This window comes from Amaranthus tricolor, chromosome 7 (genome assembly GCF_026212465.1).
Source record: "Amaranthus tricolor cultivar Red isolate AtriRed21 chromosome 7, ASM2621246v1, whole genome shotgun sequence".
Lineage (NCBI taxonomy): Eukaryota > Viridiplantae > Streptophyta > Magnoliopsida > Caryophyllales > Amaranthaceae > Amaranthus > Amaranthus tricolor.
The window spans coordinates 24833196-24848970 of record NC_080053.1 but is presented as its reverse complement, the minus strand read 5'-3'; the positions used below and the strand labels follow the sequence as shown (position 1 = coordinate 24848970).

The window sequence follows — 15775 nt, the reverse complement described above, 5'->3', positions numbered from 1 at the left end:
AGGGGAGACTCAGCAGCTTGCTCAAGACTTGAGCTCCTGAGCCCACAGACTAATCAGAAGCAAGCCTAAATGGAAGCCAAAAATCCAGAATATCCACTGTATGCAATAAATAATCTAGATTATATAATAAAATCATGAAAATAACAATTATATTTTATAATAGGGTAGGCTGCGAAAAGGGGCTAACTGGAAATCGAACCTAGCGGGAAAGTAATACTTTCACCTATTGAGACAAGACCCGATTCTCATGACAATATTTATACAATGCAAATACAGAGAGAGCAATATACTAATCTAATTAGTAATTTACAAAGCTTAAAGGATAACAAAGCAGATGATTTTTGATGTTTTCTAACACACAAAACTTGTCTGTGGCCTTATATGCTTGTACTTTTGTTCTCTGTTGAACCATCTTGCACATTCTGCTAATCCTTCCAATGGCATCTGCTTCAACACATCAACTCCCTCTTGCAACGCGGCATCAATCTAAGCCAAGGAAAATCCATGAAAAAGGAATAATGAGGAAGAAGAGAAGACGCTTGATGAGGGGATCGAATACAATGAACTTGATAAGACCGATGATTGACGAATGTGCAACATTATAATGATTTTATCCCCAACAATATATATAACTTACTGATGCTTGATAAATGTTGCTCCCTTACATAGCTTCAGGATAGCTAATTTACGGGATTTTATCCAGATCCTTCAAAACGCCTTACAATAATTTTAATTAAAGCCACCATTTCACATAATATGCGTATTAGCTATTTTTACGCTTCCCATCCGCATAAACCCCCTTTTATCTCCCCACTTTTAAGCCACTGTTATTCTCACTGTCACATGATTCACTAATTTCCTTGATCGTGAACTCGTGAATCAAAATAAGCAAATTATGGTCAGTTTTGGATTATTTTAGGGTCATTTATGCGAATCCTGAATTCAAAAAAAGAATTCACTAGCGAATTATGTTGCACCGATTTTTTTATATAAAAGGCAGTGCTGAATGCTGAAACTATGCACGCATAAGACTGGTTATTTTTAAAATTAAATCTAGCCTACCAAGATCAGAAGCTATATGCAAATGCTAATTGTGAAGCCCTGCAGACCAAAAAAAAGGGAGGATCACAAATTCAACTTACCCGTTCTCTAGCCAAAGCATTAAACTTTTGGAGCAAGAATGCTTTGGGATCCATTTGACCAGGCGGCCTCCCAATTCCTATTAAAAGTGCATTGAGTTAGCGTGTTTATACACTCAAGGAACCATGGATAAAAGTTACGCAATTCCAACGTACCAATTCTAAGTCGAGGGAATTCTCTGTTCCCTCTGAATTTGTCAATTACACTCTTCAGTCTGCAGATGTAATATACATAAGGGACAGTTCACAGAATTCGGAGGGTCTAAAGAATATGTAAAAACCAAAAGAAATAAATAGAAATTAGTCTCAACTCTCAAGTATAACACAACATGCAATTCTGCTTTGACATTGCCACTAGTAGGAGCTGGGAGTAAATACCAAATGAATATATCAAAGAGTAAGATCTCAAGAGAACCAAAATCTTACTGTTGATCCCAAGGATAAGATTATTGTCGGAGTTTCTTACCTTCTTTAACTAAACAAAAACTAGAAACATTACGGAGCAAAAACCATAGTTTCATAAACCAGATTAGGATTAGTATTGACACTATCCTATATGGTTCGATTTTATGGAACTGCAGATGTTAAGAACTCATAATTGTTCGCAGTATGTTATCATGCCATGAACTTTTTTCTTGTCTTCTAATTCAATCAGGCTACAAACCCCCATCACTTGATTTCAATGGACTCATCTCAACTTTGAGTTCAAACAAGTTCTAGTATGCATCGAAGAGAACCTCATGAGTATTTTTCAACAAGCCACCCTTTTTTTAGTTTGGACCTTTTGAGGATAACCGGCAAAAATTCTTTGCTGATAACTTGATTCAAACCTAACTGAAAGTGAAGCTTTGGGCAAAGTGTCCCGGAAAAGGTTTTGGTGAAATATGAGAAATAAAACACTGAAGGGAATACCAATTTGATATTGCATATTGGAATATTGGATTGCTGAGTAAATGACAACACAGCAATTGAATGGCAGATGCCTAAACTCAACAATAAGAAATGATTTGATGAATTGTCTTGAAAAGGGAAATAAATTAACTCTAAAATCTGAGAGCATACCCATTGTGACTGCCATGACCTCCTTTGTCTTCAAGCCGAAGTACACCGCACGGCAACCCCATGTCATCGTGGAACTACACATCAAAAAAAGCAGTCATAAAGCTACTGAACCCGAAATAAGAATAAAGTTAGCAATGACTACAAGTCTATAGCAAATAGATATTACCACCATCACCCGATTTAGAGGAAGTTTGTAATATGCTGCCAAAGGACCAGTCTGCAATCAAGTAAACAGATACGCCAGTTTATCAGCTCATATCTCCTGAAATTTTTCGCCTGCTTAAGATCTATTGAAAAACAAAAACTTATAGTTTTTTGGTTTTAGATTACAATGGACTATAGAAAAACGAGTCATTAAATATCTGAGGAAACAAAATGGCTTAATACAGAGAAAAATGACGAAAATCCAATTGACAATAAAAAAAAAAAAGGAAAATGAGAAGACAACTATTAGAAGACCTTAAAAAAATAGTTCATTTTTTCACTGATTCAAAAAGGGGAAGGAAACCACAATCCCCTTTTCCCACCCCCTCCACCCCGGTTTTATTCAGCGGTGAACACAGCGATCATTCAACTAGAATCAACAAAACAGCCAAAATTGCACTTGACTGTATCCGACAGATAAAAGCGTTAGTGTTAAGAAGTTCCCTTTCATCCTTCTTATCCAGCCATACCTCAATTTGAAGATCTAAAGTTTCTAGATATAAGAGTAAAGAAAGAAAATTATGAATTGTATGTCAAGGTTCAAGTGTAAGAAGTTCCCTTCAAGGATAGACATGGGGGGAAAGGACCTTCATTTAAACAGATTATCAAGATTCACAATATGCCTTTCAAATGAGACTTTCTCCACTATTTATGTCAGTATGTCTATTACCATTCTCATCAGCTTATTTTTTTTATCTAGAATACAACACCAGTTCATACAATCATAACTCATATATTAGTAGAGCTCTACAATAGTATAAAAATGCTAACTCACAGATTCCCCGCTTAGATTCATGTAAGTCTGAGGTTTTGCCAAGAAAACTGGAATGTTTCCAACAAACCCTGCAGAACAATTTAATTAAGTACACATTCAATTTAGAAATTGGCAGATTTACAAGGTGAAGCATGAATTTTATGAGAAAATTTTCAATTCAACACATCACTGGTACTTGAAGGTTACTTGAAGATGAAAGGAAAACCATACCTTGACCAAATAAAGCTTTACAATGGACATTGCTGACCGAAATTTTGAGGTAATCTGCAAATGCATCAATCAATTCAAACCCAACCTGATCTCAAAAAAGTTAACCGTGTCAAATTTCACTCAGAAGCTCTGATGACTTCTGCAATTTGAAACAAAGCAAAACTGGAATGAGCTTACATTATGACGAGTGCCTTTAAATTTGTCTCCAGGATTACCTAATCCCACAAAAAGCCATGGAAGTGCAGGATTTAAGGAGGCTGTGCTGAAACTTTGTGCAAATCCACTGTTTCTTCCACTCAACTGCCTCAACATTATCCTCACCTAGGCCACACTTAGACAGTAACTCAGGAAGTATGTAACTCACCTGAGTGTACAAAGAAAACCATATAAATATATGTGAAATTTCGCAAGAATATGGTCGAACCAAAGGTTTGAGCCTTCTTTAGAATCTAAAAACAAAACGCAATTAGCCAGGCTGCTTCCATCACACTTAACAACTACTAGACAAACATTTATCCTCAACAAACACCAAAATTAATCTACCATAGTTATATATTTATTTAAATGGTATATCGTCCTTAGATTAACAAGTTACAGCAAGCTTTTATGAATCATTTTTCTAAACAAATTCAAATGAAGTGCTCAATATTGGGAGTTGTTCACAGCTATGATCGCCCAAGCAAAATTTGAGCGGACACAAAACACATAATACAGGAATAATCTAAGGCATACTATACATCTATGCAATAGTTAAATCAATGCAACTCAAACATAAAAAAGCTCATGGTGGAACTGTGGAAGCCACTTAGTGGCATCGGGGTGATGACAAGAGATAATAGAATGAGGTAGTTTTTAAGGAACAATTATACCACAAATTTGAACCATAACTACACTATTCCATCACTTACTACACTTACAGTCACTCCACATGTAACAGCCCGAAACTAAACAGCTGCTTAAAACGATTAATTATAACTTATGCGGAAGCTTAACACTTATATCGGGCTATAACATCGATAATATAATTGCTTACTTAATTGACTATATTATCCACTTAGCATCTATCAGAAATTTAATATCAGAGTTTACAACATTTAGAATAAATAAATAAATATATATATATATATATATATATATATATATATATATATATATATATATATGTATATATAAAGCAATTACATAAGAAGCATTTAAAATGATTTAAAATACGGATATTTCATGATATACCACTGAGTTTCTCCGAAATTCACCATATACCACACAAAATGTTTTAATTCACCATATACCATAGAATTTTCGTCTGTTAACACAGAATACCATTAATGACAACTGCCATCAATGTGTCGTTTGTGGTAAATTACCAGTATGCCCTTACGCATTCAACTGGCGCCATTGTTAGGGTTGACTTCTCCAAGCACAATGTATGTCTTCAAAAAATTGAACCCCATCTTTCTTCTTCACCATTCAAGAAATTATCTATTCGTCTTCATTGATCTGGAACCCTTAAAATCCATCAAAAATTTGCAAAGTGTCGATTTGTGTGAAGTGAATTGCAGGTTTGTGAGGCAGCGTGGTGGTCGTGACTGAATTTTGCACAAAGTTCGGTAATTCGATGGATTAAGCATACGCAAGGTATTACTATCCTTATCCATTTGCATTTCGAATTCTGATTTTGTATTTTTTTTGCAAAATTGAGTTAGGGTTAGGGTTTGGTGGAAAATGATCATCTGTGTCAGTTTGCTTGCTATGAAATTCGAATGTGAATTATATGAAAATTAAGTGTGATGTGTTGCATGCAAATTTGAATTATGCTAAAGTGATGTGTTTTTGTTTTGTATGCGATTTATAGTTTGGATTGTGATGTAATGTGTTGTTGGTAAATGTTGTTGTTAGGATGAGTACAATGTGGTTAGTTCGTGCTCCAGGGGTACTTTTGATGTGAGGGCGGATGACACTGATAAGACCAATTTGATGTTGCTGATTGAGTATATGTTTGAGGATTCAGTGAAACAGAACGTATATCTCCCTAAATACTTCACCCTGTTTGTGAGTAAACCTAGAACAAATCGTAAGTTAGAGTTAGTTGATGATGGGGCAATGTTAAAAATGTGGGAGTGGAATTGAAGTGTTTATAGAAGAGACAGAAACACCATCTCTTGTGTTTCAGTCTGCAGAAGCTAGTTAGGAAAAAAGTCTGAAGAATAGGGCTGAAAATATTAGACTAATGGAGGAAAAGAATAGAAGGATGGCAGAGGTAAGCAGAAGCTGAGAAGCAGCTTTTCGCCCAGCAGGCATATACTGTGGCTGTAGTGGTCCCTGTTTTGAATGTTGATGATGATGGGATTGAATATGTAAGAGTGTTTGTTACCCCAGCAGCTAATGAGGTTTTTCCAGGAGATTCACAGCCTCAACCCTCACAACCTCCATGCTCACAACCTTTACCCTCACAACCTCCATGCTCACAAACAAAAACATCTCAACCAAATAACCCTCCAAGAAGAAAAAAGCTTACTCCAAAGAAGAAGAAAATACCCCTGCAAAGTCAACCTAACAACAGCCTAGGCAACCAACCCAGCCCAAAGAACAAACCAGGCTTAAACTCAAAGAGTGGAGGGTGCCTAGAAGCACTGCTGTTAAGTTTGGCCTTGATGTTGGCAAGAAAACTGCAGCAGGGAGGCAACTCAACACTAGGAGCAAAAAAAAATTAGTGGTCGAAGAAATTGATGTTGAGTCTGATGGTTGGCCTTCTGATGATAGTGAAGATGGTGATTATGAAGCTTCTGATGTTGAGGCTGATTCTGATATGGAGTTGGACATTGAGAATGAGTACATTGTGAGAGAAGATGTTCCTGATAATATATATGAGAAGACCTTTGAGGATTACTTAGATGGGTCTCATGTGTTAATCAAAATGTACAAAGATGGTAAAATCTGGTCTCACTTACCATTTGGATCCATTGTTCTTGAGGAGTGGTTGATTTTTGAAACCAAAACACAGTTTCTAGATGTATTCAGAGATTACTGCATACAAGAGGGCTTCTCTGTTTCAGTTGACCATGCTGACAGTAAGAGGTACATAGCAAGGTGTTTGATGAGGGATTGCACTTGGAGGAATCATGCTTCAGTTCTAAGAGACAAAGTCAGTTGGGCCATAACAAGATAGAAGGAGAGCATGCAACTTGTGGGAGATTGGAAGAGAATCCTATGGTCTCTTCAGCATGGCTATGTAGACAATTGTTATAAGACTTAGAGGCAAACCTAGATGTCCCAGTTGATTCATTGCAGAGGCTGTGCATGGAGAGGTACAAGATCCATGTGAAGTTGAGATTGTTATACAAAGTGAAGAGTTTTGCCAAGGAGCAATTACATGGTGCGCTTGCTGAGTCCTATCCAACTCTTCCAAAGTATGCTGAAATAATAAAGTCCACAACTGGGTCTTATGCTCTGGTTACATGGACCGACAGTTTGAAATTCAAGGCCTGTTTCGTATCTTTTGCAGCTCAAGTGAGAGGATTCTTAAGTGGTTGTAGACCTATCATAGGAATAGATGGTGCACATTTAAGTGGGTATTACAAAGGAATTATGCTCATTTCAGTTGCAATAGATGGGAATAATGAGATCTTTGTGTTAGCCTATGGGATTGTCGACACAAAGAGCATAGATTCCTGGATTTATTTCTTCAGAAACTTGAGGTATCTGTTTGCTCAGTATGAATCTCAGAAGGATGACTGGACTTTTATCAGTGACAGGATGAGGGTAAGTTTCTTCTTTGTCTTTAATTTGAGATTATGAAGCTATATACTAACTTAGTCTTGTTTTTTTAGGGGGTTGAATCAGCATTGTTTGAGGTGTTCCTAAGAGCTACCAGAAGAATATGCTGCCAGCATTTGTACTCAAATTGTAAGGTTGTAGGATGGAGTGGGACAACATTTCATAAGCTATTTTGGATTGCTGCAAATGCCTACAATGAGTATGTTTTTGGAAAAGCTATGTCCAAGATAAAAGAGTTTGATGCAGCAGCATATGATTATCTCACAAATGTAGAAGAGCAGTGGAGTGTGCACATGTTTGACAGGACAGTTTGTTGTGATCATAACACAACAAACTTCGTAGAGTCATTCAATGCAATAACAAAGGCCAACAGGGACATGCCTGTGTTGACATTGCTGGAAGGTAAATTTGTGTCCCTGTTTTGCTCATTTAAATGCAAAAAAATTGTTGTTGCTTACTGTGGTTTTTTTTTTGAATAATTAAGCTATCAGGAATTGGTGCATGAAAAGGATGGGTTATAGGTTCGATAAAGCAGTGGGCATGGAACCTAATGATCTGACAGAGCATGCAAAGGGGGTGCTGGCAACTAGGACTGATGAGTCTAGGTTCTGTAATGTCATTGCAGCTGGTGGTGAAGAGTTTGAGGTGAGGGATAGCCATGTCAAGTTCCCTGTCACCCTTGGAAATATGACTTGTGGGTGTGGGAAATGGCAATGATCAGGATCCCTTGCAAGCATGGTCTCAGGGTCATTTACAACCAGAGACTTGATCCTAGGGACTTTGTCTCACCTTTCTACAAGGGGGTTGCATACAAACTCACTTACAGAGACCGCATCCACCCCATGGCTGATCCAACTCACTGGCCTTCACTTGATGTGCCAAAAATTGCACCACCCCAAGGGAAAAGAAATGCTGGCAGACCACCTAAGCAAAGGAGAAGAGCTGCTCATGAAGCAAAAACAGGAAAGAGACACAAGAATAACAAATGCAGCCTATGCAAAGAACTAGGCCACAATGCAGTGACATGCAAGGCAAAAAAGGCATCAGCAAAGAAGGCAGAACATGCAGCTTCCTCTTCACAGCAAGACAACACAAGGGGGAAGAGAAAGCATTGTTTAGTGTCATTTTTTGGTGAACAATGTTTAGTGTCAAGTTGCTTCTGAACAAATTGTTAACTACTTGGTTTGTATGACACTTCTCTTGTTTATCACAATTCCAATGTATGCACAAACTAGCCCTTACACTCTACCAACGGCTATATTTTTTTAAAAAAATGGTATTTGACGCAAAAAAAAATAAAATAATGGTATATGGTGAATTATTAATTTATCACAAACGGCACACTGACGGCAGTTGTCATTAATGGTATTCTGTGCTAACGGGCGAAAACTCAATGGTATATAGTGAATTAAAAAATTTTGTGTGGTATATGGTGAATTTCGGAGAAACTCAGTAGTATATCATGAAATATTCGTTTAAAATATAATAAAATTCTGCAGAAAACCCGGCAAAATTCCGTTTGTAAATCGAATAATCTAAAATATTTTTATTTGACTTAAAAAGTCATCCTGCAAGTATAAAATAATAATTTCAAAATATCAACCAGCAGTGTCACGGATGCCAATCGCTTCAGAATCACATCACCTCGTAGGGTGGAAATTTTTCTCAAATAATCCAAAATAAGTACTATGATAATTTTAAATAAAAGATTTGTTTTACTTACATTCTTTTATATAAATGAATGAGATTATTTTGTTGATCACTAATCTATGTGCTTTCAGCTACCGTTGATTTCAACAATCTCTAAATTTGCCCCCGCCGGGACAAAGTCATAGAGCGGAACCATATAATAAGCTTATGCTGAGTACATATTTATATAGTTTAGTTAATGATTACATTTATGTTATTATTTACTTATTCGATTTCATAGTTTTAATTATAAATCCTAAGAGAATAAATTGTGTCTTATTAATAATTTAATTCCTCTCACAACCGTTTAGTCGAGGTCTGAGGTCATCACTCCAGAAGTTTTACGCTTGCAAGCGTGCCAAGCCAGTTCCATATCCGCATGTCGCCTTGGGTTAACACGAGCGTGCACTCTCACCCGGGGTCATAAAGAATGCCACCGTCTCTGGACTGGCACTTTTCAAAATCTGGGTGTTGCCTGCATTTTGCCCCACATAGGTGGACCAGCACATTCTATTCCACCGAAAAGTCGGCTGGCCGAAGAAATAAAGTTAGCATTCCCTTACGGCACCGACCTTGGAGTTTTCTTATTGTCTTTAGCGAAATCCTTCGCTTTCTTGTAGTTCTCTACATGTGTTTGTATCTTTTAATCATGACTCCTTTCTTGAGTTCTTTATTCATAACTTAATTTTCATTTTTATAACAATATTGCTTCATACTTGATTATAAATTCTTTATAATAAAGTCTTTAGTATTCAAATGATTTTCTCACATACCCAATATCCTTTATCTCAAGTATCGTTAGTTCTTAGTTCTTTATTCATTATTCTCTTATTCTTTCTTATATTTCACATACAACCAATAATAACAAATACATACTTGTAAACAGAATAATACTTATGAATAATGTACGCATAATCTTTATTTAATTTAATCATTTCATATACATAACTATCAATTCAATCACTTAAGATTATTAAACTCAACTTTATTTATAAGTAATACACCAAGAAGATATGTAACCTCATTTACAAGTATACATAGATTTATTTACTTAATTACTAACCAAGATTTCTTAGATAACTCCGTCTCTAAGTACTACGCATGATAATTAATCCCATAACTATATAACCAAAACCATATAACCAAACATAAAGTTTCCTTTATATTTTTAACCTTCAATCAAATTTAAACCTTAAACCAAACAAACTCAACTCAGAATCCCAATTAATAATAACTCACACATTATTCAACTAATGCATGCAACTCATGAACTGTCGAAACAATTCTCTTGACAACCCAAACATAGCAAAATCTAGCCACGATCCCAAGTAACAAAAGTCAACGCAACTTATTCAATTCAGAATCAAATTCGTATTCCTATTCTAATTTACTTTATAAATCCAATTTATCAACTCATCAACCTAATTTATGATTCAATTCATCTTCAAAATCTCCAATTTACCATCAAATCTCAAATATCAATATTCGACCTTGTGCTCGTGTCTATCATCCTTAATTGGCTTATCAAGTTCAAATTATTTTTCCACCCACCTTTGTACATTGAAAAACATATCCACAACTCAATTATGCATACTTCTTGTAACTGATACATTCTACTTTAGTTCAATAACTTAACTCATGATAAATAAATTATATGCTTCAATCCACAAGACCACAACATTCCAACTCATAATTTACTTGAACTCACATTTACAACTAATTCTAATTCAATATATAACCCTATAATTCAACATTTATCATCAAATTCATATCGTACACAATCATCAATGATTTCTCTTGGTAACATAATTTTCATTGCCAGTCACGTACATCCCAAATCACATTTCTGTCCATCATCAATTTCATACAGTTTACCTAACAACAATTAGTATACTTCTCTTAGAAATTAACACTCCTCTCAAAATAAATCAGGAAATAAATAAATATGGCAATTAAAATTTAAGGGCTTGAAATTCATTTTTGGTGGGAGTGTACCTCAATTGGTTTTTTTAGGAGGAAGTTTCCATGGAATTAGATAAAGAATCTTCTGCTTGTATTTTCTGGTTAACACTTGCAAGAGGTATCAAAAAAGCCAACGAAACAAAAAAAATAAAATCAATTTAGTAAAGCCCCAATTTTATTTGGGGTTTGAACAAATTGAAAATACAAGTGAAAGTCATCCAAATTAGAATAACATTGGAAGTGAAATTCTTGAAATGAATATGAAGAATCAAATCAAAATTGATAAAATGAAGAAATTAGAAGTACCAAGTAGATGGAAAACCATGATATTGAATAAAGATGATGTTGAATGAACAAGTTGTGGCTCTATGAGCTGGCCGACCGGGAGGAAGTCCAGACGACAGCTAATGGTGAGCTCGGTGCACCGCGCCAACTGCTGGCGTCGCGTGGCTGCTAGGGAGGCAGCTATTGGTCGATGGTGAGGGTGAGGCTGGGACGCAGGAGCTGGTGCTACAGTTGGAGGCGGTGGTTCGGTTCAGGGAGAAGACGGAAGGGTGGGGATTTGGCTTAGTACAAGAAGAACAAAAAAAATAGGGATTTACGAATTCATCATTTCCTTATAAAAGAAGGAAGTGATGAAGAACAAAATAATCATATGGTTGTCTGATTCTTTTTCCTTCAATTTTTATTTCTATTTATTTTTTATTTTTTTTAATCCTTATCTTAATTATTATTATTATTATTATTATTATTATTGCTACCTTTATAATATGAAAAAATGATAAATTGAGAATTAACCTGAATATTTAAAAGCACTACTTTTTTTTTCAACTAAAATTTAAATTTATTTTATACGATACTAGTTTTATTTTAATTTTTGGTTATTTACTTAAACAATTCAAAATATTTAAGGACAACAAAACAATTCAATTAAAATAAAATTTAACAAACTTAATTTAAAATGAAAATCGAAACGCTTAAAATTGCAACTGTTACGCAACAAATGAGTGATGCACTTAACTATTGGTTGTGAAGTACGTGATGACAGTGAAAAACAAGGTGAAGCACTCAAAATTTAAATATCAATCATAGTGCATAAAGGTCACGCCGTAAAGGTTTTGAAATTTATCAAACCGATATTATCAGCGATGTCAAGGTGTAGAAAACAAAAAATCACAATATAGGCCGGTTTAAGGGATATCTAAGAATTTTGGTCAACATTTGGTAGTACGACAACCGCATTAGTCTCGATACTGTATTGACGTGTTACCAGAATTGTGAGTGTTGTCGTACTTTTGCACTATGATATCAATTTACAATAATATTTCCTTACTTCAATGTCATTTAGTGGCTCTAACTAGAGTGGGATTTGGAGCATCGGCTATACGCAATCTTACCCTTGTTAGTGATAACAAAGAGGTTTGTTTTCGATTGCTCCTTAATAGTAAACATAGCACATGATTTAATAAGACATTTTACTATTATTCAATATAATTCAAAAAAAAAATTATATAAATTTTTTGCCCCGTCGAAACAAGGGATACTTGAATAACAATTTACCATTGTTTTAATTCATAAAATTCCACCTCCGATCAAGGATATCATTTAAAAGTTCCGATAACGCATGATTAGAAGAACGAATATCTAACAAGCCATCCAAAAAATACAAATTCAAAGAAAATCAACATTATTGAATTTTTTTAGTCATAATTTCAAATCACTATTTATTCATTATGACTACTGCCATAATACAATGAGTGGTGTAATCTGAAACTAAACAATGGACTTAATACTACAAAGTTTCTTATACCATCGCAAAGTAACAATCTTATAAGTAAAGTCCGGAAAAAGAGTACGGGATTTGTATTTTTTTTTTTTTTGATTCACGAAGGGAGTGAAAGGGAAATATATGAAATTTCTTTTTTTTTTTTTTTTTCTTTTTATCTTTTTTTTTTTTACTATAAACCTTAAGTACTAATGCTATGTCTTTTTTAATTTGCTACATTGTGAAAATTAATGAGTTTTTTCTATAATTATAGCAAAATGAGACTGATAGGGAGTATTACACAAGATGAGGCCCTAAACTATCGAGAAAATAAGAATCTTGAAATGAAGATTTTCATAAGGATTAAGTGTAGTTTTTGTAAAAGTAAATGCACATGACATGTATCGACTCAATTATAAGATGAAAAAATTTAAAAAAAAATAGTATAAAATTTTATAGAAACTATGGAAAAGTTCCATTTGCAAAATAAAGTTCAAAAACATAACATACTTATTATTTCATGGATATACATATAATTAACAAATTATTTCATTTAATATGTTCCCGACAATGATGTGAGAACCATGAATCGTCTAAATCAAATAAAGAATGACCAAGGCACCAACCTCGTATGAGATAAAAAAAAATGTGTTCAAGTAGTAAATCCACAAAATATTAATAAATTTATAATATATGAGGAATAAATGTGAATGGACATTTACTAGTGGAAAAAAATGTATTTGCTGCTTATCATTTGCTGCGGTTTTTGTGTATTAGCAGCAAAAAATAGCCAAAGTTAAGGCGCATTTTGCAGCAACATGCAACTCTCAAAAACAATACATACAACGTTGATAAATATACTTGACGAATTGGTGCTAAGGGTAGTATCACACTTTCTCGAGCACAACAAAACCTTTTAGAACATCGATGAAAACTTAAGCCATGAATGATCAACATCAAATACATACATAGTTCAGTCCAACAAGCTTGGATAGCCAAGATTATATAAAAAAATAAACTTATTATAAATAAAAAATCCCCTTTTGAAAAATTTAACTTTCAAAATAAGCGTTTTCTATGTCAAAGTTAAGGTAAGGTGTTTGTTCACTGTTTCTAACAGCAAAGCAAACAACAAAATTGGTAAAAAAATAAAATTCTTTGTTCACTATTACTAACAGCAAACAAAAGAATAACATGTTGGACCAAAATCCAACGTTGGGCTTATATATAAATATTTATATGTCATTTAATTAATTAAAACTGTCTTTATGCCCTGATTAAAGTGATCTAATTAAAGTTAAAGGGTTTAGACTTAAATATATCAATAGGTTGTGGGCCTTAAATGTGTAGAGACTCATTTTATGACTGGGTTCTATGATGGGCCGAATACTAGTTATAAGTTATTATATATAGAAATTATGGTCCCTGGGTTATACATATTCATTTTCTCCTGCCATCCCATTATCAGAGAGAATTAAGAGTGATAACGTTAAGGGTCGTCACTTTAGGGAATACATGTTAATCTAGAAGATCTAAACGCTCTAATCTTCAAGATTATCTAATGTGCTATGAAATCAGGTATTTTTAGTTTTGTTTTTTTGGTTTGTTCTTCTAATTCAACATAATCGATCCTGTTTGTTAGTAATGGTATTCACCAATTTTTGTCCTATCATAACAACGTCATAGCGTTTAAAGAGGAAAAAAACAATACATGTTAGTTTGTTTTTAATAAAAGCGAACAAACATGTGAAGATTTTTGTCCCTTCAAAGACTATGCATTCGTTGTTGTTGGTAACAGCGAACAATGTCGTGGTAAATTTTTTTTTCTTTTTTGCTGTTAATAACAACAAACAAACCCGACCTTAAGCTCGGGCACAAAGACAATTATTTTGAGAATTAAAATTTCTCAAAGCTTATTTTAGAAATTTTTTTTGACTAGATGGAAACTTAAATTATCAAAAGTGTTTTTTGGCATTTATTCTAGGTTTGTTGAATAAGTTCAATGTTTATAAAGATGTTCGATAAATTATATATGAAAGGAGAGGTGTATACCTCATTCCAAGACTACAAAATAAAGTTTAAGTGGATGTTTATATTGTATCAAAGTGTAGAAAACAAATTAGTAAGTATATGTAATGAATGACAATGATAAAGAAATAATCAAGACAATGATTTAAGGTGATTTACCAATTAATGAGCTACATTTACCATCTAGCCTAGTATTAATATTAATGTGTTTAAAGGAGAATACAAACTTAAGAGGTATTACAATGGAGGTTATGTCTAGAAGAGAGAAGCTAGTTAAAAAAGAAAACTAAACAAGAAAGGCTGCTCTAAGTATGAGATTTTGGTGCACTAAAGTAAGGCCTAGAACAATAGTATTTACAGAGGAAAGGGGCGCAACGAAGTGGGGCAACAGTGCATGGAACTTAATAGCAACAGTAGATTGTGAAAGAGCATGCAGTAGGGTCGCTTGATCCAAGCTCGGTTGAGAGAGGGTTGAGCGGCCTACAGTTTTCGTGTGGTATTGGCTTTGTTTCTTCCTTGTCACTTGTCCTTGGTCCCCCTATTATGCAATGCTCATGTACTATTGTCCTAGCTCAGAATGGGAGTTTTGGTGCCCAAGGTTTGCACTTCAACCATCCAATAACACTTAGTACAGACTACAATGTAATAGTGTAGTCACTTTATTCTCAATCATCCAATCACAAGTGTGTACTTGTGTCCTCTTCTAACTTACACTAACTAATATGATCAATACTCTTAATTATGTTTTGATTACTTGGTGAACGTAAGTCAATCCTAACAACATAATATATAGATTTTTTCAAAAAAAAAAGAACTCCCTCCTATTCACCTTAAGAGTCCCATTTGACTTTTCACGTATTTTAAGGAGAGTCAAAAGTGGGACCCTAAGGGTAGGAAAGAGAGTGGTATTATGAGTTTTTAATGTAAGGGAGAAAAATTAATATGGGTAATAGAGGGTATAACACTACAAAAAACCACTGATTTAGCGATGGAAAAATAGCGAGGGGAAGTGTTCGTCGCCCAGCGGTCGCCATCAGCCATTTTTCTTTTTTTTAAATTTTACTATATGGCGACGGGATCTCCTGTCGGCATTTCGTCGCCAAGGATGACGGTATTTTTTTACTTTTTTAATTTGATGCTTGGCGACGGGTCTGTTTATCGCCACTT

General features: G+C 34.5%; 1 protein-coding gene across 4 annotated transcripts; it reads right to left on the bottom strand.

Moving 5' to 3' along the window:
- Positions 1-97: 97 nt before the first annotated feature.
- On the bottom strand, positions 98-11469 carry LOC130817376 (peptidyl-tRNA hydrolase, mitochondrial). Of its 4 annotated transcripts, XM_057683041.1 has the most exons (10): positions 11122-11469; positions 10849-10913; positions 3568-3754; positions 3391-3475; positions 3181-3248; positions 2368-2418; positions 2202-2275; positions 1296-1354; positions 1143-1219; positions 98-486 (listed from the first exon to the last, which is right to left on the bottom strand). In XM_057683041.1, exons 3-10 carry the CDS (start codon positions 3700-3702, stop codon positions 352-354), a joined length of 684 nt encoding a protein of 227 aa, XP_057539024.1. In that variant the 5' UTR covers positions 3703-3754; positions 10849-10913; positions 11122-11469; the 3' UTR covers positions 98-351. The 4 variants fall into 4 exon arrangements, with proteins under 4 accessions (XP_057539024.1, XP_057539023.1, XP_057539026.1 ...); XM_057683040.1 differs by lacking the exon at positions 10849-10913; XM_057683043.1 differs by lacking the exon at positions 10849-10913 and having other exon boundaries at positions 2371-2418; positions 11122-11455.
- Between the last annotated feature and the right edge of the window lie 4306 nt (positions 11470-15775).

What these genes read in the sequence shown, in the direction of transcription:
- LOC130817376 (XM_057683041.1), bottom strand. Translation starts at nt 3,702, where the DNA reads ATGTTGAGGCAGTTGAGTGGAAGAAACAGTGGATTTGCACAAAGTTTC. An exon ending in CTCTAAATCGGGTGATGGTG is followed by an intron (nt 2,276 to 2,367) that starts GTAATATCTATT and finishes TTTGATGTGTAG; the next exon opens with TTCCACGATGACATGGGGTT. An exon ending in GGTCATGGCAGTCACAATGG is followed by an intron (nt 1,355 to 2,201) that starts GTATGCTCTCAG and finishes TTACATCTGCAG; the next exon opens with ACTGAAGAGTGTAATTGACA.